The sequence below is a fragment of the Scyliorhinus canicula genome, chromosome 5 (genome assembly GCF_902713615.1).
Source record: "Scyliorhinus canicula chromosome 5, sScyCan1.1, whole genome shotgun sequence".
Lineage (NCBI taxonomy): Eukaryota > Metazoa > Chordata > Chondrichthyes > Carcharhiniformes > Scyliorhinidae > Scyliorhinus > Scyliorhinus canicula.
Genome location: NC_052150.1, coordinates 90,007,907 through 90,030,014, shown reverse-complemented (window position 1 = coordinate 90,030,014; position 22,108 = coordinate 90,007,907). Strand labels below are relative to the sequence as shown.

General features: G+C 46.4%; 1 protein-coding gene across 2 annotated transcripts in view; it reads right to left on the bottom strand.

Annotated features, from left to right (window-relative positions):
- Window positions 1-22,108, bottom strand: part of LOC119966118 (zinc finger protein 385D-like) — a 1,141,865-nt gene that overhangs the window by 1,078,302 nt on the left and 41,455 nt on the right. For both annotated transcript variants that reach the window (XM_038797352.1, XM_038797351.1), the window contains exon 2: window positions 18,424-18,681. In XM_038797352.1, coding sequence (XP_038653280.1) covers window positions 18,424-18,681 — 258 coding nt within the window. The remainder of the gene's footprint in view (window positions 1-18,423; window positions 18,682-22,108) is intronic.

Below are 22,108 nucleotides of genomic sequence, written 5' to 3'. Positions count from 1 at the left end.
TTTAGGGGCAGGATTTGCATTGTTGGGAGAAGGGGGTGTCATAACCCCTACGAGGACAAAGGGGAAACCATCATTGATTACTTTGTGGGCGCAGTGACTGTTACGTAGGTAAACATGACATTGCGTTATTATGGAGATGGGATTTTCATTTTGGATTTCATTTCCTTGGGGTAATTTTCTAACAAACTCATTGTGAACAAATATTGAAAACTTGGGTGCATGCTACAGAAAAACCATTTAAATAATGGCCAGAAAATTGTCACAGTGTACTATAGATTGTCTCTTACGCAACCTGGCATGTGAGGCTCCATGCCTTCTGTAAGTGATTCACATATATACTTTTTTGTGTATTTGCCAACTGGAATGATATGCCTCAAGTAATAAAAATGTGTGTGCAATTAAAGGCCATTTTTCATTCAGTGCAACAGGTTTATCTCAGCTCCGCCTAAACATTCTCGGTGGGATTCTCCGACCCCCCCCCACCGGGTTGGAGAATTGCCGGGGGGGGGGGGGGGGCGTGAATCCCGCCTCGCCACTCCGCTGCCGGCTGCCAAATTCTCCGGCGCCAGTTTTTTGGCGGGGGCAGGGATCATGTCACGCCAGTCGGGGGCCGTTGGCAGTGCCCCCCCCCCCCCCACTCCCGGCGAATCTCCGGGCCCCGATGGGCCGAGCGGCCACTCGTTTTCAGCTGGTCCCGCCGGCGTGAAATACACAAGGTCCATACCGGTGGGACCTGGCTCTGAGGGCGGCCTACGGAGTCCTCGGGGGGGGGTGGGGGGGGGGTGGCAGGGGGATCCGGCCCGGGGGGGACGGCCACAGTGCCTGGCCCGCGATCGGGGCCCACCGGCCTGTGGGCGGGCCTGTGCCTTGGGGGCACCCTTTCCCTCCGTGCAGGCATCTGTAAAGCTCCGCCATGGTCAGAGCGGAGAAGAAACCCCCTGCGCATGCACAGGGATCAAGCCAGCAGTTCTGCGCATGCGCCAGAACACACTGGCGCTCCCGCGCATTCGCTAACTCACGCCGGCCAGCGGAGGCCCTTCGGCACCAACGACTCCAACACCGGCCTAGCCCCTGGAAGTACGGAGGATTCCGCAACTTCCAGGCGGCCCAACGCTGGAGTGGTTCATGCCACTCTTTGGCCCTGTATGGCCCGCCCGCCGGTTGGGGAGAATCCCAGCTTCTGTCTCCTCTCATCTTATACTTTATACCGCACAATAATATGAACAATGCATTTTCCCTTTGAACCTCATATCTGCCTTCTTTGAACTCTGAGGCATATTTCTGCAGTTGAAAGGGATACATTTGATAATGCTTGGATGAAAACTTTATTGGCAGGAATGTGATCAAAGCAAGATGCTCTAATTCATCCACTAATTGCACACTACTTGCAGATATGACATACTCTAGCAATGAGACGTGACAATCTAGCACATTATTTAGATTACCAGAATAAATTGCCTCAGGTCAATATGTAGTGCTGATTTCTATTATTTTAGCAGATTAACAAGCATTAGAATTTAAATTAAATCCTTGAACAGTCCTCTGTGTCACCTCTAAAACTGTCATTCATCAGATTAATTATCGTCATCTCAGCAGCAAATTCTATTTTATAATGTTATACAGTCACATTTCTGAGCTTGTAAATGCTAAAAGCACTCACAAGAACATTTCACAAAATGCGCTATTACTAAATATACTGTCTTAATATAAGAGAGGTAATGGTAAATAGGTTTACTTGCAATTATGTTAAATTGATTTAAAAATTGAAACATATTAAAGAGGCATTCCTGATGCCGAAAAATGCAATAGTGTTTGCATAGTGTATGGATCTTAATGACCCAGTGATATTGATGACAATGATATCAGCAGTGACACAGTTATATCAGTGGCAGTGATATTAGAGCAGTGATATTAATAACAACCATAGCAATGGCACAGCAATATCGATGGTGCAGTAATATTGATGACAGCCATATTGGTGATAGCCATGAGCAGAATCTTGTGCTGCTTCTGGGAGCGAGAAGCAAGACTAATGAGGGCAATGAATCAAGTGTAAGGCCAAACATCAGCTTCCTACCTGTGGGACAAAACTAAGCTATTAAATTCAGGGACGTTTGAAGGAGGATTGAGCTTTCCGATGGCAGGCATCAGGAAGATCTTTTGCATGATAATTAGAAGGCAATCTTGCCAGAATTAAGTTCCCCTTCCAAATTAAGTTATCGACGAGTGAGCAATTCATGGCTTCAAATTTATGACTGCATGTAAATGAAGAGCAGTAGGTGAGCTGGTCAACTGACTGGAATTGGAGAGAATAGGAGCTGTTTTTGCCTTCTTTGGGGAACGTTGCTCAATGAGACCATGATTGAGATTGGGCGGTGGCATGGGGCAGGGGCGCTGGCTGAGAGAGGGAGGGAGTCTGGGGCTGGAAGTGAGGCAGAGAAGCAGGAAATCCAGGAAAGGGAGGGAGTCAGGGAGTTCGAAGTCGGGAGGGAAGCAGAGAGGCACAGGGTAGGCAAAGTTAAACAAGTAAGAGAAGCCAATGACTATATTTTAAAAGACTATAATGGAAGACAAATAGCGACCTTCGGAATCTGAAAAATGCAGATCAAAGTCAAGCAACGTAGAATTTTTATCAAGTTTGCAATTGTACAAACAAATAAAATGTCTTTATTCAATGTTAAAGCGTGCAAGAAATTACAGTTAATACAAAGAGTATATACACTGCTGAGTGCATGAAACACAACCAATGCATGACTTGGAAGTCATAACCGCCAAATTCCCAGAAGTATTTACCAGAATAGGTGTATTGCCATTCAAGTATAAAATACGATTTCAGGAAAATGTGAGCCCTGTCATTCACCTGCCAAGACGAGTTCCAGCGCCATTGAGAGAACGATTAAAGCTTGAGCTGGAGAGGATACAGCGACTGGAAGTGATCAAGTGAGTCAAGGGACCAACAGAATGAGTTAGCCCACTGGTGGGTGTCAAAAAGAAGAACGGATGGATTCCACAGACTTAAATATGAACATTAAACGGGAGCATTACCCAATACCGACACGCGAGATCACCAGTGAGATAACGAATGCTACAATCTTCAGCAAGCTAGAAGCATCGCGAGGAATCTGGCAATTAAAACTAGACCAAGAAAGCATGAGACTGTGCACATTTAATGCTCCATTTGGTCGAAATTGTTTCCTACGGAAGCCATTTGGCACAATATCAGCGTCCAAAGTGTTCCACAGGGTGATGGAGCACATTGTACCAGGAGTCAGAGTGTACGTACATGACATTGTCGTATGGGCAGAATGGAAGAACATGATGAAAGGCTATGGAAGGTAATAAATAAGATAAAGCAGTTCAAATTAAAGCTGAACAAAGAAAAATGTCAGATAACAGTTAAAGAGGTAATGTTCCTGGGAGACAAACTTTCAGCGAAGGGAGTCCAGACGGATCCCAAGAAAGTTAAAGCCATTGTGTTTTACATGCCTCAGCCTAGAGATAAAAATGCAGTTTCACGGCTATTAGGTATGGTGAAATTCAAAGGAAGCTTTATAAGTAACTTGGCATCCAGGATGACAAACCAAAGGAATTTAGTAAAGAAGATGGTTCCATTTGAATGGGATGAGAGCCGTACTAAAGAGTGGAAGATTTTAAAAATATTTTAACGACAACACGCTGAGAGGCAGACAAAAATATTGACTGATGTGAGTAAGAATGGCCTGGGAGCAGTGTTGATGCAACTGGACTAAGATGCAATATGGAGACCCATAGCTTACGCATCACGTACGATGACTATAACGGAGACACCTTATGTCCAGGTCATGAAGGAGTGTCTTGGATTTGTAACAGGTCTGGATCAGTTCCATAATTATATATATAGGCTACCAAGTTTCACGGTGGAAACGGACCACAGACCTTTGGTAACTATAATTTAAAAAGACCTTAATGAGATGTCACCTTGGATACAGAGGATGATGATGCGTCTTCAGCAGTACGATTTCAACTTGACGTATGTACCAGGAAAACACTTAGTCGTTACCGAGCAACAGAGAATGAAGAACAATCAGACATCATGGAAGTCATGCAGGAGCAAGTTGACTTGATCATGGAAGCATTACCAGTTTCGGATGAGAAGTCAAGATTGATACGTTCAGAGACACAGAAAGATGCGACTCTACAGAAGGTGATCCAGTACCGAAGTGAAGGATGGTCGGGCACGCATGCGCAGTGTGGCTGGATTTTTAAAATCTGTTCCTGGTCATTTAGAAGGCCGCTCGCAGCCGGCATTATTAAAACCCGGCTGCTGCAGCTGTTGCGCGCGGATTTGCGCGATCGGGAGCGCCACGACGGACGGCTCCATGACCCTCCTGACACCCGCCCGCGACCCACCTGTGGGTCACGCCCTGTGTTTGACAATGCCTGGCCTAGAGAATCATGTTCTAGTGACCGGAATGTAAGAAATTAGCTTAGCTATGCTGATGGATTCATTCTCAGAACCAACAGAATAATAATACCGAAAGCGTTGCAGCCCATGATCTTAGAGAAGATTCATGAGGGCCATTAGTGCAAAAGGAGAGCTTTGAATACGTGTACTGGCCTGGGATCAACCAGGATATACAAGAGACTGTTGAAAAGTATGCAACATGTTAGCAATTCCAGAACAAACAGCAGAATCAACCAATGACGCCAAGTGAACAAATAAGTCATCCTTGGAAGAAAGTAGGAATCGACATGTTCTATTTACACAGCAAAGAATATTTACAAGTGATGGACGACTAATCCAACTATCCAGAGGGAGTCAAACCTGCAAGTTCGAGTGCAGCGTGCGTGATAAAGAACACAAAGGAAATTCTCACTCGCCACAAAATTCCTGAAACCGTGATGATGGATAATGGGCCGCGTTTTGATAGCGATGAATGGTCGGAGTTTGCGAGCGTACGATTTTCAGCACACAACCTCTAGTCCGCACTACCTGCAAATCAAACGGGAAGGCTGAAAAAGGTGTTCAGATTGTGAAGGATTTACTGAGGAAAGCGAAGGAATTTCTTTCAGATCCGTTTTTAGCACTATTGGTATGTAGAACCTTACCACTTAGTCATGGAATATCACCAACGCAAACTGTGATGAACAGGACCCTTAAGAACCACACTTCCGAAGGCACCTGAGAAAGACTTAGCAATGAATGCAATAATACGCAACAAGATGCACCAGAAGATAATGCAAAAGAAATACTATGATAGGTCGAGTAAAGAACTATCTAAATTAGAGTCAGATGATATGGTAAGAGTTGATACACCAACTGGATGGTCAAGGATTGCTAAAGTAATTCGACAAGCAGGTCCATAATTTTACATAACCCTGACAGAGCAAGGTACTATTCTAAGATGAAATAGAAGAGCTTTACTCAAAGTCAAGATGACTGAACCTTTTCAATATCAACCAATTGTGAATGAGGAAGATATGCATCATAAAGCAACAGAAATGACAAATTTGAATAAGGGTACGAAAGAAGAGATGACAACAAATCTCAATGAAGATGTTCAGGCTGCGACACCGATTCCACAGCAATCTATATCAAATCTGACTAGAGTACTGAGAAGATCGTAACGAATTAGGAAGAAGCCTGATCGGCTAAATCTTTGAACATTTTGCATGTGTATTGAAACATGATTATCATCTCAGTGAATGTAATTGGAAATATACATTTTGAATGTAATGTAAATTTCAAAATTTTGAAAGAAAGGGGAATGTAATGATATCTAGTATATCATCTTTTTTTTGAACAAACTATTGAGGTATTTTATGGCATTGTAAACAGTTACAGATTACAGAAATATGCAAACAACAAAGGAAAACCAACAATTCAACCAAACCATAGTGCACATAACCGCTCCTCTCCCATAAACATTATCCGCCTATTTATCCCTCTTACTCTACTCTAATCCCCCCCCCCCCCCCCCCCCCACCCCCCACCCCCTGCTGACGTTCAATCTCCCACGAAGAAGTTGATGAATGATTGCCACCTTCGGGCGAACAGCAGTACAGATCCCCTCAAGGCGAACTTGATTTTTTCCATACCCAGAAAACTCGACATGTCCAAAAGTCATAGTTCGGTCTTCGGGGGTTTTGAGTCCCTCCATGCCAGGCTATCAAGGAAGCAAAGGCCAAAACATTGGCCTCCTTCTCCTCCTGGACTTCCGGGTCTTCTGAAACCCTGAAATTTGCCACCTCTGGACTCATCACCACCCTTGTTTTCAGTACCCGGGACATGACACCCGCAAATCCCTCCCAGTACCCCTTAATCTTAGGGCATGCCCAAAACATGTGTATGTGGTTCGCTGGTCCTCCCCTGCATCTGGTGCATTTGTCCTCTACCCCAAAGAATTTGCTCATCCGAGCCACCGTCATGTGGGCCCGGTGAACGACCTTAAACTGAATCAGGCTGAGCCTGGCACATGTTGCGGTTGAGTTTACCCTAGTCAGGGCTTCCGCCCATACCCTGTCCTCCATTTCCCCACCAAGTTCCTCCTCCCATTTGAGTTTCAGTTCCTCCGTCTGGGACTCTTCCCCCCTTCATGAGCACTTTGTAGGTATCCGAGCCTCTACACTCTCCTCCTTCTCTTCTGGAGACTATTCTGTCCTGGATCCAGATTGGCGGGAGGCGTGGGAAGGATCAAAGTCGATTTATTTACCCTATGCTATAAACTGTGAATTCCTAAGTATGCCGGAAAAGCTAAATATTTGATTAAATAATTACAATACACAGACCTCCTGAAAAACACAACTATTTCCAATGTTCTCTACTCACTCACTCCCGAAGATCACGCGGCTAAGTGTTGACACTGACGGGAGTGTTTTACTCCGGCGTCAACAGGCCTTCCGGCGCACGATTCTCTGGCCCACAGGGGGCCAGCACGGCGCTGGAGTGGCCCACGCCACTCCAGCTGTTGATCTCGGTGTCGACTGGGCGCCCCGGGTCCGCGCATGTGCAGTGGCACCAGCGCCAACACATGCATGCATAGTGGCTTTCTTTTCCGCACCGCCCCAACGCCAAATGGCATAGGGTTACAGGACCCGGGTGGAAGAAAGGAGACCCCCGGCCCGAGAGGCCGGCCTTCCGATCGGTGGGCCCAGATCGCGTGCCAGGCCACAACTGAGGCCCCCCCCCTGGGTCGGACCCCCTTCCCACCCCACAGGCCGCCCCCGGACCCTTCAACGCCAAGGTCCCGTCAACTCAGAGCGTGTTGGAACAGCGCCAGCGGGACTCAGGGGCAAAATTCTCCGACCCCACGCAGGGTCGGAGAATCGCCCGGCGCCGCCAAAATTCTCCGCTGCCCGGAAATTGGTGGGGGTGGGAATCACGCCACATCGAGCGGTGAGCCCCCTGCGGCGATTCTCTCGCCCGGGATGGGCCGAGGTTTGAACCACCTCTGGTGGTGGCGGGATCAGCGTGGCACGATTTGCGCAGCGCCCCGGGGATTCACCGACCCGGTGGGAGGTCGGAGAATCCCACCTCATGTTATTTGCAGCAACACTGCAACCTTAATAATATTAATTTAAACAAACAAAGAACATCACAGAGAGAATCAGTGAAGGTGAGTCTTGAAGCACACTCAGAGACCACAAAATGGATACTGTTAGTTTTCAACATTCAATTTGTTTTACTTAGTAGTCCTAGTTATGCATCAAGGTAAATCTCCCACTTGACATGTATGGAAGTGTATGAAAAGGGGAATTATAGTTATCTGGTGGAAAATAAGCAGAACAGGATTAAAAGCAAAGTGGTAGACTTACCATTGGTTCCTTACCCTGTGGCAACTATGTCTTGGGCAACTGAGGTGCCCACCTGACTCAGCAGGTGCCCCTCAGAAACATGTATATTGTGCTCCTGTCACTTTGATAGGCCCACTAATATGCAATTTTAACTCCCTATTGAGCTGGCTGCCTGTCACAGACAGCAGAAAAACCCAGTGGACCTCCAACAGAATCTGTCTGCTGCCAACCTGAGCTCCTCGCTTACTCAATATCCTGCGAAAACTCCCCTCAATCACTTACTGGTAGCTTAGAGATCTTTGGGTTGCTTGATTTTCTTTGGTCCAGAGCTATCAAGGGATGGCTGATTTAGCTAGAGAGCTCATGATTAGGATGTTAATATGGCCCGCGGCAATTAAAACTCCCTCTAAGCTGGCAGGTTGTGGTTCAACCCCTCTTGATATGCTGAAGGGCTGCGTTGAGGTGGTAGCTCTGTTATTAAGGATGACATCCGGGGCAATAGTAAGGGATGATAATCGGTGCTATGGAGGATAAGGTTGAATCCATTTGGGTGGAAATCAGGAAACCGTAAGGCGAAAATGTCATTGATAGGAGTAGTCTATCGGCCACCAAATAGTAACATTATGGTGAGGCAGGCAATAAACAAAGAAATAACTGATGCATGTAGAAATGGTACAGCAGTTATCATGGGGAATTTTAATCTACATGTCAATTGGTTTAACCAGGTCAGTCAAGGCAGCCTTGAGGAGAGGTTTATAGAATGTATCCGTGATAGTTTCCTCGAACAGTATGTAACGGAACCTACGAGGGAACAAGCGGTCCTAGATCTGGTCCCGTGTAATGAGACAGGATTGATTAATGATCTCATAGTTAGGGATCCTCTCGGAAGGAGCGATCACAATATGGTGGAATTTAAAATACAGATGCAGGGTGAGAAGGTGAAATCAAACACTAGTGTTTTGTGCTTAAACAAAGGAGATTACAATGGGGTGAGAGAAGAGCTAGCTAAGGTAGACTGGGAGCAAAGACTTCATAGTGAAACAGTTGAAGAACAGTGGGAACCTTCCAAGCGATTTTTCACAGTGCTCAGAAATGGTTTATACCAACAAAAAGGAAGGACGGTAGAAAGAGGGAAAATCGACCGTGGATATCTAAGGAAGTAAGGGAGAGTATCAATTGAAGGAAAAGCATACAAAAGTGGCAAAGATTAGTGGGAGACTAGAGGACTGGGAAACCTTCAGGGGCCAACAGAAAGCTACTAAAAAAATTATAAAGAAGAGTACGATAGATTATGAGAGTAAACTTGCTCAGAATATAAAAGAGATAGTTAAAGTTTCTACAAATATATAAAACAAAAAAGAGTGGCTAAGGAAATATTGGTCCTTTAGAGGATGAGAAGGGAGATTTAATAATGGAAGATGAGGGAAATGGCTGAGGAACCGAACAGGTTTTTTTGGGTCGGTCTTCACAGTGGAAGACACAAATAACATGCCAGTGACTGATGGAAATGAGGCTATGACAGGTGAGGACCTTGAGATGATTGCTACCACTAAGGAGGTAGTGATGGGCAAGCTAATGGGGCTAAAGGTAGACAAGTCACCTGGCCCTGATGGAATGCATCCCAGAGTGCTAAAAGAGATGGCTAGGGAAATTGTAAATGCACTAGTGATAATTTACCAAAATTCCTGGACTCTGGGTGGTCCCAGCGGATTGGAAATTGGCAAACGTGACACCACTGTTTAAAAAAGGAGGTAGGCAGAAAGCGGGTAATTATAGGCCAGTGAGCTTAACTTCGGTAATAGGGAAGATGCTGGAATCTATCATCAAGGAAGAAATAGCGAGGCATCTGGATGGAAATTGTCCCATTGGGCAGACGCAGCATGGGTTCATAAAGGGCAGGTCGTGCCTAACTAATTTCGTGGAATGTTTTGAGGACATTACCAATGCGGTAGATAATGGGGAGCCAATGGATATGGTATATCTGGATTTCCAGACAGCCTTTGACAAGGTGCCACACAAAAAGTTGCTGCATAAGATAAAGATGCATGGCATTAAGGGTAAAGTAGTAGTATGGATAGAGGATTGGTTAATTAATAGAAAGCAAGAGTGGGGATTAATTGGTATTTCTCTGGTTGGCAATCAGTAGCTAGTGGTGTCCTTCAGGGATCAGTGTTGGGCCCACAATTGTTCACAGTTTACATAGATGATTTGGAGTTGGGGACCAAGTGCAATGTGTCCACATTTGCAGACAACACTAAGATGAGTGGTAAAGCGAAAAGTGCAGAGGATACCGGAAGTCTGCAGAGTGATTTGGATAGGTTAAGTGAATGGGCTAGGGTCTGGCAGATGGAATACAATGTCGACAAATGTGAGGTTATCCATTTTGGTTGGAGTAACAGCAAAAGGGATTATTATTTAAATGACAAAATATTAAAGCATGCTGCTGTGCAAAGAGACCTGGGTGTGCTTGTGCATGAGTCGTTTACAGGTGCAACAGGTGATTAAAAAGGCAAATATAATTTTGTCCTTCGTTGCTAGAGGGATGGAGTTTAAGACTAGGGAGGTTATGTTGCAATTGTATGAGGTGTTAGTGAGGCCACACCTGGAGTATTGTGTTCAGTTTTGGTCTTCTTATCTGAGAAAGGATGTACTGGCGCTGGAGGGTGTACAGAGGAGATTCACTAGGTTAATCCCAGAGCTGAAGGGGTTGGATTATGAGGAGAGGTTGAGTAGACTGGGACTGTACTTGTTAGAATTTAGAAGGATGAGGGGGGATCTTATAGAAACATATAAAATTATGAAGGGAATAGATAGGATAGATGCGGGCAGGTTGTTTCCACTGGCGGGTGAAAGCAGAACTAGGGGGCATAGCCTCAACATAAGGAGAAGTAGATTTAGGACTGAGTTTAGGAGGAACTTCTTCACCCAAAGGGTCGTGAATCTATGGAATTCCTTGCCCAGTGAAGAAGTTGAGTCTCCTTCATTAAATGTTTTAAAGATAGAGATAGATAGTTTTTTGAAGAATAAAGGGATAAGGGTTATGGTGTTCGGGCCGGAAAGTGGAGCTGAGTCCACAAAAGATCAGCCATGATCTCATTGAATGGCGGAGCAGGCTCGAGGGCCAGATGGCCTACTCTTGCTCCTAGTTCTTATGTTCTTATGTTTTGACTGGAACTCTAGACTCTGGAAAGAAAGAGTATGAGAGACCACTTGGTTGTGAATAAAGAACAAAAGAACAAAGGAAAGTACAGCACAGGAACAAGCCCTTCAGTACTCCAAGCCTTCGCCAACCATGCTGCCCATCTAACCTAAAACAGTCTACACTTGGGGTCCATATCGCTCTATTCCCATCCTATTCATGTATTTGTCAAGATACCCCTTAAACCTCACCATCGTACCTGCTTCCACCACCTCCTCTGGCAGCGGGTTCCAGGCACCCACTACCCTCTGTGTAAAACACTTCCATCGCACATCTCTACAAATCTTTGCCCCTCGCACCTTAAACTTATGTCCTGCAGTAATTGACTCTTCCATCCTGGGAAAAAGCTTCTGACTATCCACTCTGTCCACGCCCCTCATAATTTTGTAGACTTCTGTCAGGATGCCCCTCAACCTCCATTTCTCCAGTGAGAATAAATCGAGTTTATCCAACCTCTCCTCATAGCTAATGCCCTCCAAACTAGACAACATCCTGGAAAACCTCTTCTGTACCCTCTCCAAAACCTTCACATCCTTCTGGTGGTGTGGTGGCCTGAATTGGTCTTGAAGAATTTCACAGATGTGGCAAACTTGGATCTCAGAAAATTCTGCTATCAGTCATAGAATTTGAGAACCATGGGAACAGCTTATGAGGTTGAAACAAAGAAAATAGAATATTTAGGCAACATGTTCCATTAGTTGGAGATAGAACTGAATTTTTTTTTAAAAATTATGATTCCAATGAGTAAAGGGGATATTAGGCCGTTACTTATCAAATCATAATTAGGAATTTGGTGTTTGCTATTGGACAACTAGTCTGACCAAAGCATAGAAATCATAGAATCCCTAAAGTGCAGAAGGAGGGCATTCAGTCCATTGAGTCTGCACCGACCCTCTGAATGGGAACCCCACCTAGGCCCGCTCCCCCAATCTATTAGGGCAGCACGGTAGCATTGTGGAAAAGCACAATTGCTTCACAGCTCCAGGGTCCCAGGTTCGATTCCGGCTTGTGTCACTGTGCGGAGTCTGCACATCCTCTCCGTGTGTGCGTTGGTTTCCTCCGGGTGCTCCGGTTTCCCCCCATAGTCCAAAGATGTGCAGGTTAGGAGGATTGGCCATGATAAATTGCCCTTAGTGTCCCAAATTGCCCTTAGTGTTGGGTGGGGTTACTGGGTTATGGGGATAGGGTGGAGGTGTTGACCTTGGGTAGGTGCTCTTTCCAGGAGCTGTGCAGACCCGATGGGCCGAATGGCCTCCTTATGCCTGTAAATTCTATGATAATCTATGATAATCCCCTAACCCACCTCACTTTTAGCGACGAAGGTCAATTTAGCATGCCCAATCACCTAACCTGCACATCTTTGGACTGTGGGAAGAAAATGGAGCACCCAGGAGGAAATGCACACAACACGGGGAGAACATGCAAACTCCAAACAGATAGACACCCAAGGCCAGTATAAACCCGGCCACCTGGCGCTGTTAGACACAGTGCTAACCACTGTGCCACCGTGATTCCCCTGAACTAGTTATATGTGGTCAAACTATTAATGAAATGGTTTAAAATTCAATTAACATTGCTTAATCTTTTCCGTGCCCTGCCCACTGCTGAACAACTCTGGGGGACAAATTCACTTGGAATGATTTAAAAACTACATTCTACGTGTCTGAGCAATGGGAAATGTTCACAACCATAAATGAAGTCCTCTCCACTATGGAGTGAGAATTTCCAATACTGATCCCCTCCGCACAGGAATTGTGTGTGGTATAAATAAAGTATTATGGATCTCTGTCCATTTCTCCAATCCAGTTGAGAGTTAAATTGTAAATATGTACAAAAGTTAGTTAGTGTCACGTCATTCTTATGTTATTATGCAAGTTAAGTTTTATGAATTGAACTTAGCCACTCTGATCCGCTGCCCGTTCTTCAGGTTATTTCACTTTAATCTTGGGATAAAGTAGCTTATGTTTGAACCAATTTTTGCCATCATCTAAATTAACTCAGCCTGCCATTATAGGAATTGGAGAACTGCAAGGGCAAAAAGCCCAAAACCTCTGGTTTAGACCCAAAAGGAGTTTATTGTAATCCCCCCTCCCCCCCCTCTCCCCCCCCCCCCCCCCCCCCCCCCCTACACTATTTAGCTCAAGCAAAATCACTATAACACAATACTGGCTTAGCTAGATAAACTAGGTGCACTTCTGGCAATGAAGTATATCATTGGTCTTGTTGCTTGCCAAACATGGATTTTCCACATCGAGCGAGGTGCGTGTCTCAGCGGCAGGACCTCGCCCACCATTGTCTGGCACTGAGATCCTCTGGTCCCGCTGCTGTCAATGGGATTTCCCTTGGAAACCACCACCACCGGAATTGCAGTGGCAGGTGAGGAATTGAACAAATTAATGTGATATAAAGTTGGATTATTAGTTAAAATTGTATAGATAATAGGGCCGGTCCGATGATAGTGAGCTCACAGGCAAAGGACAAAGGAATTTAGCAAAGCTTGGCTAGAAAGGGGGAGGGTAGCCTCGTGGAGAGAATGGTGAAAAGGATGCTGGGTAACAAGGGGCCCAGGATTGAGAAATGCAAAGTGAGCCAATCAGGATATATGGCCAGGTCAGGCGATGTATAGAATGACCAATGGGAAGCTTGGGCGAAATTCTCGACCCTTCGCCTGGGGCTGCCTAACATCCTGCCCCGCCGTGGCAGAGATTCTCCGCCACCTGGGAAGTGGCGGAGGCGAATCTCGCCACCCTCCGATCGGAGAACCCTGCGGTGATTCTCCGGCCCGGAGGGCCGAAGTCACGCCGCTGGGATGGCCTCTCCCCGCGCCGAGGTTCAAAACCAACACTCTGGAATGGCGGGATCAGCGGCGCAAGCGGGCCCCCGGTGTCCTGGGGGGGGGCGGGGGGCGATCGAACCCCGGGGGTTGCCCCCACAGTGGCCTGTCCCGCGATTGGTGCCCCCCGCTCAGACTCCGGGCCAGTGCCCCTGGCGGCACTCTTTCTCCTTCCGCGTCCGCCATGGCGGAAGCGGAAGAGAACCCGACATCGCGCATGCGCCGGCAGTGACGCAGCAGCCAGCTGCTGCTGACGGTCACTGCCGGCGCAATGCGTCCGACCGGCGAAAGCCTTTCGGCCAGCCCCGCTGCCGGGGGCGCCGGGTTTTTGCGCCAGTCTTCTGGTGCAAACCGCTCCGGCGCAGGGCTGGACCCCAAAGGTGGGGAGAATTCCCCACCTTTGGGGAGGCCCGACCCCTGAGTGGTTGGCGCTACTCCCCTACGCCGGCACCCTCCGTCACGCCGGGTAGGGGAGAATGCTGCCCAAGTGTGAATCTTAATGTGATTTTGAATATATCTGCAGAGACCCTTTTGTCCTTGGTCTCTCTTGCTCTGGGCTCCCAGAAGACGGCTGTGTGTGTGTTCTGAGGTCCTACGAGTAAGCCAGCCTTGCAAGTTGGTTATTATTAAATGATACTATACCTACAAATCCATCTCTCATTTTATTGAGCCAGACTACCGGGTGAAGAATTTAACTATTAACAGGAGGTGCTTACCATCACTGGGACTGGATGATCCCGCCGTCATGAATGGTCAAACAATCTCCCCCTTAGTTTCCAGTGAATGAAACGAGCTGAAAACCAATCACAATTGGCAATCTTGATGTCCCAGAATGTGGTCTTTCAGATTATGTCACATTGAGATGGTCACAAAGAACTATTAGCAGCCAGAATAAACGTGTAATAGTAGCAGATCGGAAAAACTTTCTAGCTCTAGCGGCTATATCATGCACTCCATACTTACCTCATTTTGGCCACATTGTCACCAAAGAGAGCAGTAGTTGTAGCATTTTATATTACAGGAGGAAGAGAAAATTAGAGAATGAATTGCAGTATTATCATGTATCTTCTATAGCTGAATGATATTGAGAAGAGGTCCAAAACCTGGTCATCTCCTGACTCATTGACAAAAGATGCAGCTGAATAGGTGAGAAGTTAAAGAAAATGAAAAAGTGGGACACAGGAATGTATATACAGCACAGAGTAGAGTACATAGAACATACAGTGCAGAAGGTAGCCATTCGGTCCATCGAGTCTGCACCGACCCACTTAAGCCCTCACTTCCGCCCTATCCCCATAACCAATAACCCCTCCTAACCCTTTTGGACACTAAGGGCAATTTATCATAGCCAATCCACCTAACCTGCACGTCTTTGGACTGTGGGAGGAAACCGGAGCACCCGGAGGAAACCCCACAAGCACGGGGAGAATGTGCAGACTCCACACAGACAGTGACCCAGCGGGAAATTGAACCTGGCACCCTGGCGCTGTGAAGCCACAGTGCTAGCCACGTGTGCTACCGTGCTGCTGAGTAAAGTTAATATATAAGGTAATGTGCACATCTTCAACCGAATATTATTTCATTACAAGGATTTCTGCATTTTAAAAGATTCTTATCTAAACACTGTACCAGACTGCTGAAGGTGATCTTCCCAATAGCCATTATAAAGAGTTGGATAGACAGTAGCACAATGGCACAGTGTGCGGTGCCTGAGTGCATTGTCTACAAAGTGAAAAGGTATGTGTTCACTCGAGGAGTAAAGCTATGTGTCTCTCATATTAAAGGTGAGACAGCTAATCCATGAAAAACAGGGTTGTCCTTTTTAAAGGGACTATTTTTACTCAATTCCCCCAAGATGAAGTGCTGATATTACCTTGCATAATATTTCCCGTGGTCTTTCAAATGTTGCTGTAACTAGATCAATACAAGCTTTTGCATGCTGCACTGTAACTGTTAAATCAAATTGATTATCATGGTCACAGTCCGCTTATAACTGTACAAATATTTAAAACAATCACGGTGAAAGAAAGAACTGAAGTCAACTTAAATACCAAGTAAAGAGCGCTATTAGATGTTTCTTTCTTACACCAGTCGGGTTTTCCATGCAACAAAGACACCATTGAAACAGCCACACAGCAGCGGCTCTGCCAAGTCATTCTAACAAAGCCACAATACATCTAATTGGAAAAGACATTTAAAAGATCAGTGAACAGGTTTAAAAATAACAGCCACCATGTCAATAATTATTATGGTCCACTATTGATCATGTAATCATGTAACCTTCAACCAAAAAAATATGTAAAGAAAGAACTTTGATCTCTATAGAACCTTTGACAAACTCAGGACATCAAAAGATGCTTCACACAGTATTTTTTGGAAATGTAGGGAGTGATACAGTGGCCTCCTCGCGCCCGACTTGATGATGCGACAAGGTTGTTAAATCTCGTGGGAGGCCTCTTACGAGATTCGCAATGCTCTAAATGCCTCGTACGATTTAACGAGACCTCACGCGAGAGTGCGATCTGGATCTCACGCTCGTCAGGTGAGATCTAGATTAACATTTTTAAAAGTGCCGCTAGATTATTTAATATATCTACACTTTATCACACGGTGCCGGGAACTAATGGCCTCGCCTGGGAGACCTTGCCAGGGTGCAGTTTAGCATTGGTTTCCACAAATGTGGACCAGGCGTACGGCACCTAGGGGTGAGGGAGGGTGTCTCCTCAGCCATTAGAGGCCACTGAGTGTTCGGACTCTGGGAACTCCTGGCATTCCTGCTGGCACCAGGGCATCTTGGCACTGCCAGCCTGGTATCTTGGCACTGCCACCTGGGCACCCAGGTAGTGCCACCTGGGCATCCTTGCAGTGCCACCCAGGAACCCTGGCAATGTCGCCAGCATGCCCGAGCTGGCAGGGGCACTGCCAGAGTCCCAGACTGACAGTGACAAGGTGCCCAGTGGCAGTGCCAAGAGGCCGGGCTGGCAGTGTGACGGTGCCCAAGTGCCAATGGGAGTGCCACACTGACAGTGCCAAGGTGGTCAGGTGCCTGGTTAGCTTGTGCCAGGGATTGGGTGTGGGGCTGCCTTGCCCTTAAGAGGTGGGGGGGGGGGGGGGGAGGGGTTCAAGATCTCCCGAAGAGGTCAGTTGGGTGCAGGGGCGGGGGGGGGGGGGGGGGGGGGGCAGAGTCCATGGTGGAGCGGCTGAAAGCGGCTGAAAGATCAAGGCAGCATTTAGAAATGGCGCCCCAATTCGTGAGCGGTCTACCTGCACTGCTGAATTGAGCTCGTCAGTGCAGGAAACTAGGTAAGCGTGGCCTCGGTGGGGAGTTCCTCGTCAAAGTCAATAAATAAGGCAAAGTCTCATAAAATAGCACAATGTTTCTCAGCACTGTGGGAGCCAAGAACAGGACTCACGCCCGTAATCATTGTTGTAGAGAAGCACAGCATCTAATTGCGTCCAACAGTGTTCCTGAACAATACATCCAAGGAGTTTAATAATTGTATTAAGTCTCTGCTTGGGAACATGGAACATATAAAATGGGCCTCACACATTTAATAGTGGGATCCAGGCCTGTGCAGATTGGTCACAGGCATTTCCATTGATAAATTGTAATGGTTTGTGCCGATTTTATGCCTGAGAAAGCTAAAATATATGCCCATTTCTACTCAATGTTTTATTGATTTGTGCATACAGACACCTAAATCCTTTGCTCCTTGACAGTTTCTCACCATTGAGAAAACAATTAGTCTATCTATGACCATGTATAACTTCTATTCCCACCTTATACAATTTACTATGTCTCCTAACATAGGCTGTGATTTTCTGGCCCTGCCATGGTCATGGGAAGGTGTGGTGGCCCAGTAAAAAGTTCATTGGCTTCTGGCAGGACTGGACGATCCTGGCGATGGGCAGTGCCAGATAGTCCTGTCTGTAGCTTTGTCTGCAAACTTGGATATGTAACACTCTACTCTTTCTTCCAAGTCATTAAATATATGTGGTGAAAAGCTCAAGCCATGGTGAAGTTGTAAACAATTATGCTTTTGATAATACCCAGAGCAAAAATGTTCACACAGTAACTGTGTCCAGAACCAGATTAATATGATAACACTTTTGCTAACCCCATTGCAATAAATTTATTTCCATAATGCAGCCTCTGTCCAGCACCATCCAAAAATCAATGTAGTGTCGTTAAAAGACATGGCACTGCTAACATTGGCTATAAATCCATGTGGAGATAGCAATTAATGGCAATTCAAATAATTGAATAGGAATTATAACAGGTTAGTCTGTTGCAAAAAATTTGTTACTCACAATTTAATGGTGAATTATGTAAATCACCCGTTTCTATAAACAGGTTTGAATGTAGGCAGAACACTATGAAATCTGCTATTTTTGTACTGTATCAGATGACCCCAAACCAAAATGCTCAAGGTCGTATTCGTTACAAAAATCTTCGAGGGCAAAGTAAGATCTTCAGATTGATTTTTTGCAAAGAGGAGTAAAATTGTACTTCACAAGGGAACACAACTCAGATTTGACCTTGAGAAACAAACAAGGCTCCAATACCTTCTGCCAACAACCATAATGCAAATGGCAAGACTAACTTTAGAAGCATTACCAGAGATATGTGGGACGTGGCCTTTGTTCAGTTGTTTTAGTCGCTTCTGATGAGACTTCCCATTGTAGTGAATCTGTGTTTGAGCAGCTGAGTTCAGTTGAATGTTGCACACCTCACACAAAATATAACTGACTTGCTTCCTCTCCTGATTTTCAGCAGGCACAGGAAATCCCACATCCTCCGCTATATGTACTGAAGAAAAACTGAAGGCAGGACTTTGTTCGCAGGATTCATCTGGGTTATGAGGCCGCTTCACACCTGAAACCAAAAATACAGCGGCACCTCAAAATATATTCCTGCAAGCTACCAGCCATTTGTCATCATTGTGACATCATTTTTTTTGCATATCTGTGCAGCTGGCATTTACAGCGTAGAGCTAGAGAATGACACAATAAATGTAAAAATAGAAAGACATCTAGTCTTGATCTGCAAATGATTACTTGAAAAATGAGCACTTGTGCATTGCAAATTGGTAAACAAAGAAATTGAATAGAATTGTTACTGAGAACTGGACTTATGAGCTTCAAAGGGACATCAAGAGATTGAAAAAATATAAAACTACAGCTGGCAGCAAAGAACAAATGTGTGAGTTATTGACTTAAGTGCCATAGAAGTTGCTTGAGAAAACAAGCGCATTTTTGAACCAGGAGAGAGGTATAACAGGTGGCAGAACTGATGCTGCAGATTTTATGCTATCACCCAAAGTCAAAATTACCACCACTTTTCCAAGATTTCTCAGAGATTCTGGCAATTTCAATAAAGAATTCTTTGAATGTGACAATAAATGTGGCATTAATTTCCCACCCCATTTGTCTTTCAGGAAGTGGCATTGTCTTTCCTGAACACTTGGTCATGATTTTGATACAAGTGAATGGTTGCTAGGTCAGGTCATCCATTCTAATGGTTGAAAACCGGACAGATTCTTTCACAGGTGCGAGTTATGACACATTTGATTTTCCAATATTCACTGTGAGCAAATGACCCAGTTGGTTCCGACTCAGAAATATTTCTCCTTTGCTGCTGATTATAGTTTTGGAGCAACTTTAGTAATTTTTTGTTCGTTAGGCTAAAATAAATCACTCTAAAATTCGTCAAATCACGATCCTGTGAAACTACCCCGGCCGAAGTTTGCAGGGTTAATAAAAGGGCACCTCATTAACACGTGTCAGATAAAAGCAAGCATCAATTCGAGCATCTCCAATATCATTTTTGCAGATATTAAAATCAATGCTTTTTATCGAATTGAAGAGTTCTGCACTTCTGAAAATTAAACATTGGGTCATGGGGATCGCTGACAAGACCAGCATATATTGTCCATCATAATTTCCATGTAAAAGTGCCGCAGCATGGTAGGACAAGTGGTTAGCACTGTGGCTTCCCAGCGCCAGGGTCCCAGGTTCGATTCCCTGCTGGGTCACTGTCTGTGCGGAGTCTGCACGTTCTCTCCGTGTCTACGTGTTTCCTCCCACAGTCCAAAGACGTGCAGGTTAGGTGGATTGGCCATGATAAATTGCCCTTAGTGACCAAAAAGGTTTGGAGGGGTTATTGGTTTACGGGGATAGGGTGGAAGTCAGGGCTTAAGTGGGTCGGTGTAGACTCAATGGGCCGAATGGCCTCCTTCTGAATTGTATGTTCGATGTTCTAAAGTGATGGTGGGCCTTTGCTGACATATCTATTGGGAGTTTTAGCATTTTGCCACACCGATGAAAGAGGAACAGCAGTATCTCTCTAAGTAAGGGTAGTTTATTACTTGTCTGCAATAATTATTACTAGATGGTGAAAGTAACATCTCAGTTGTAATTCTGGATACTTAGGTATTGCAAGTGTAACTCATGGAAATTTTGAATGCCTATATCACTGTGTCTCATTGAAATTTTAATAAGCTATAATAGATTCAACCGAGTGTACAACGAGAATGTCCAAAACTCCTGAAGAATGACCTGCATCAAATTTGAGGCAGAGAGAAAGTGGATGTGATGATAGGGTTTAATGGCCGTAGTGCGCTTAAGCGAGAGCATGCAAGGCCATTAGATCTCGGAGAGGTCAAAATTGAGAAACGTGTCGGGCGCGGAGCTACTTGCAATCTAACCGGCCTACATCCATTGGTGAAATCAGGGGCTGGATTCTCCATTTGGGAGACTAAGTCCCCACACTGTAGTGAAAACGGTGGTCTTTTATGCCAGGAAAAGTGGCGCAAAATGGCCACCGTTTCCTCGTTTTGCTGGGGGCTAGCAGGCAGCTGTCATAGAGCACCCAGCTCTAGCTGCCGATACGGCCCAGGGCGTTGACGGTTCCGTGACCGCGCATGCGCACGGCGGCGGCCTTCATGGCTACGCCGTGCTTCATGGCAAACTCAGCCCGTGGAACCGGACCACAAAAGTAGTGCCCCCATTCGGCCGTTCGTGCGCCCCGGACTGCGAGCCCACAGTGCCTCCAGCCCTGAATGAAGCTTCCCCTGCCCGTGGATCGGCCCTCTCCCGACTGTGGCAGTACCGGACTGAATCCGGAGCCACCACGCAAGATTCCCGAATGGTGTGAGCACATGTATCCCATGCCATCAGGAACTTGGCCGGTCGGGGATGGAGCATTGCAGGGTGGGTCTCAGGCAATGGCCTGAGGCCGTGGATACTCGGCGCGGCGTACTCCTAGAGTATGCTTGTCAGGGGGCGGAGAATATGAAAACTGGCAGCACCCCCGATATTGGCGTCAAAACGGATTCTCCGTCCCATCGGCGAATGCGATTTGACCATCGAGGAGAGGAGACTCCAGCCCCAGGATCCCGCCGCAGCATGGCAACAAACCAATAATCACCACTTAAGGCCAATCTCCATACAATTAACGGGAGCCAAACCCTATCTCCCATGACCTAACTGCCTTGTCAGCAAATACTTACACAGGCATCGATTAGTACTATTTAAAAATGTGCAGCTGGCGGAAGGACTGCTGCGGAGACCAGAGGAGGTGAGTCACCATTTTCACTCCCAGGCTGAAGGCTATTGCTAGTAGGAAATAGGCAATCATAGGGAAGTGAGCACTTCACACGTCCTAAGTGGATTCTCGTGGCATGTGGGAGTAATTGCTTCATATCCCAATCAGACCGTGATGCCTGGACACTGTGCCTGAACACTGAGGAAGGCAACACCACACACGCAGCAGCCAACGTGCGAACACCTCGGAGCAGGGCCCCAGCACCGGGGACAATCTCGTGACAAGAGGGTGGACGTGTGCACCAGGGAGGGTACCGGTACCTGGTCGGGTAATGTTATGTGCAGGTGTCTGGAGCCTGGAGTATAGGGTGTGGGATCGAGTGAGCAGGGGCACGACACGTCAGATGGCAGGCGATGAGGATGGAGGGGGAGCAATGGGGGAATGGCGGGGGGGGGGGTGGAGGGAGCAATGGGGGGATGATGGAGTAATGGGGCATGGGGGGGAGAGGGAGAAATAGGGGAATGGGGGGGTGAATGGAGCAACAGGGGAATGGAGGGAGGAGGGAGCAATGAGGGAGGGGGGAGCAATGGGAGAATGGCGGGTGAAGGGAGCAACAGGGGAATGGAGGGAGGAGGGAGGAATGGCGGAGGGGGGAGCAATGTGGGAGGAAGGAGCAATGGGAGAATGGGGGAGGAGGGAGCATTGGGAGAATGGGGGAGGTGGGAGCAATGGGGGGAGGGGAGGGAGCAATGGGGGA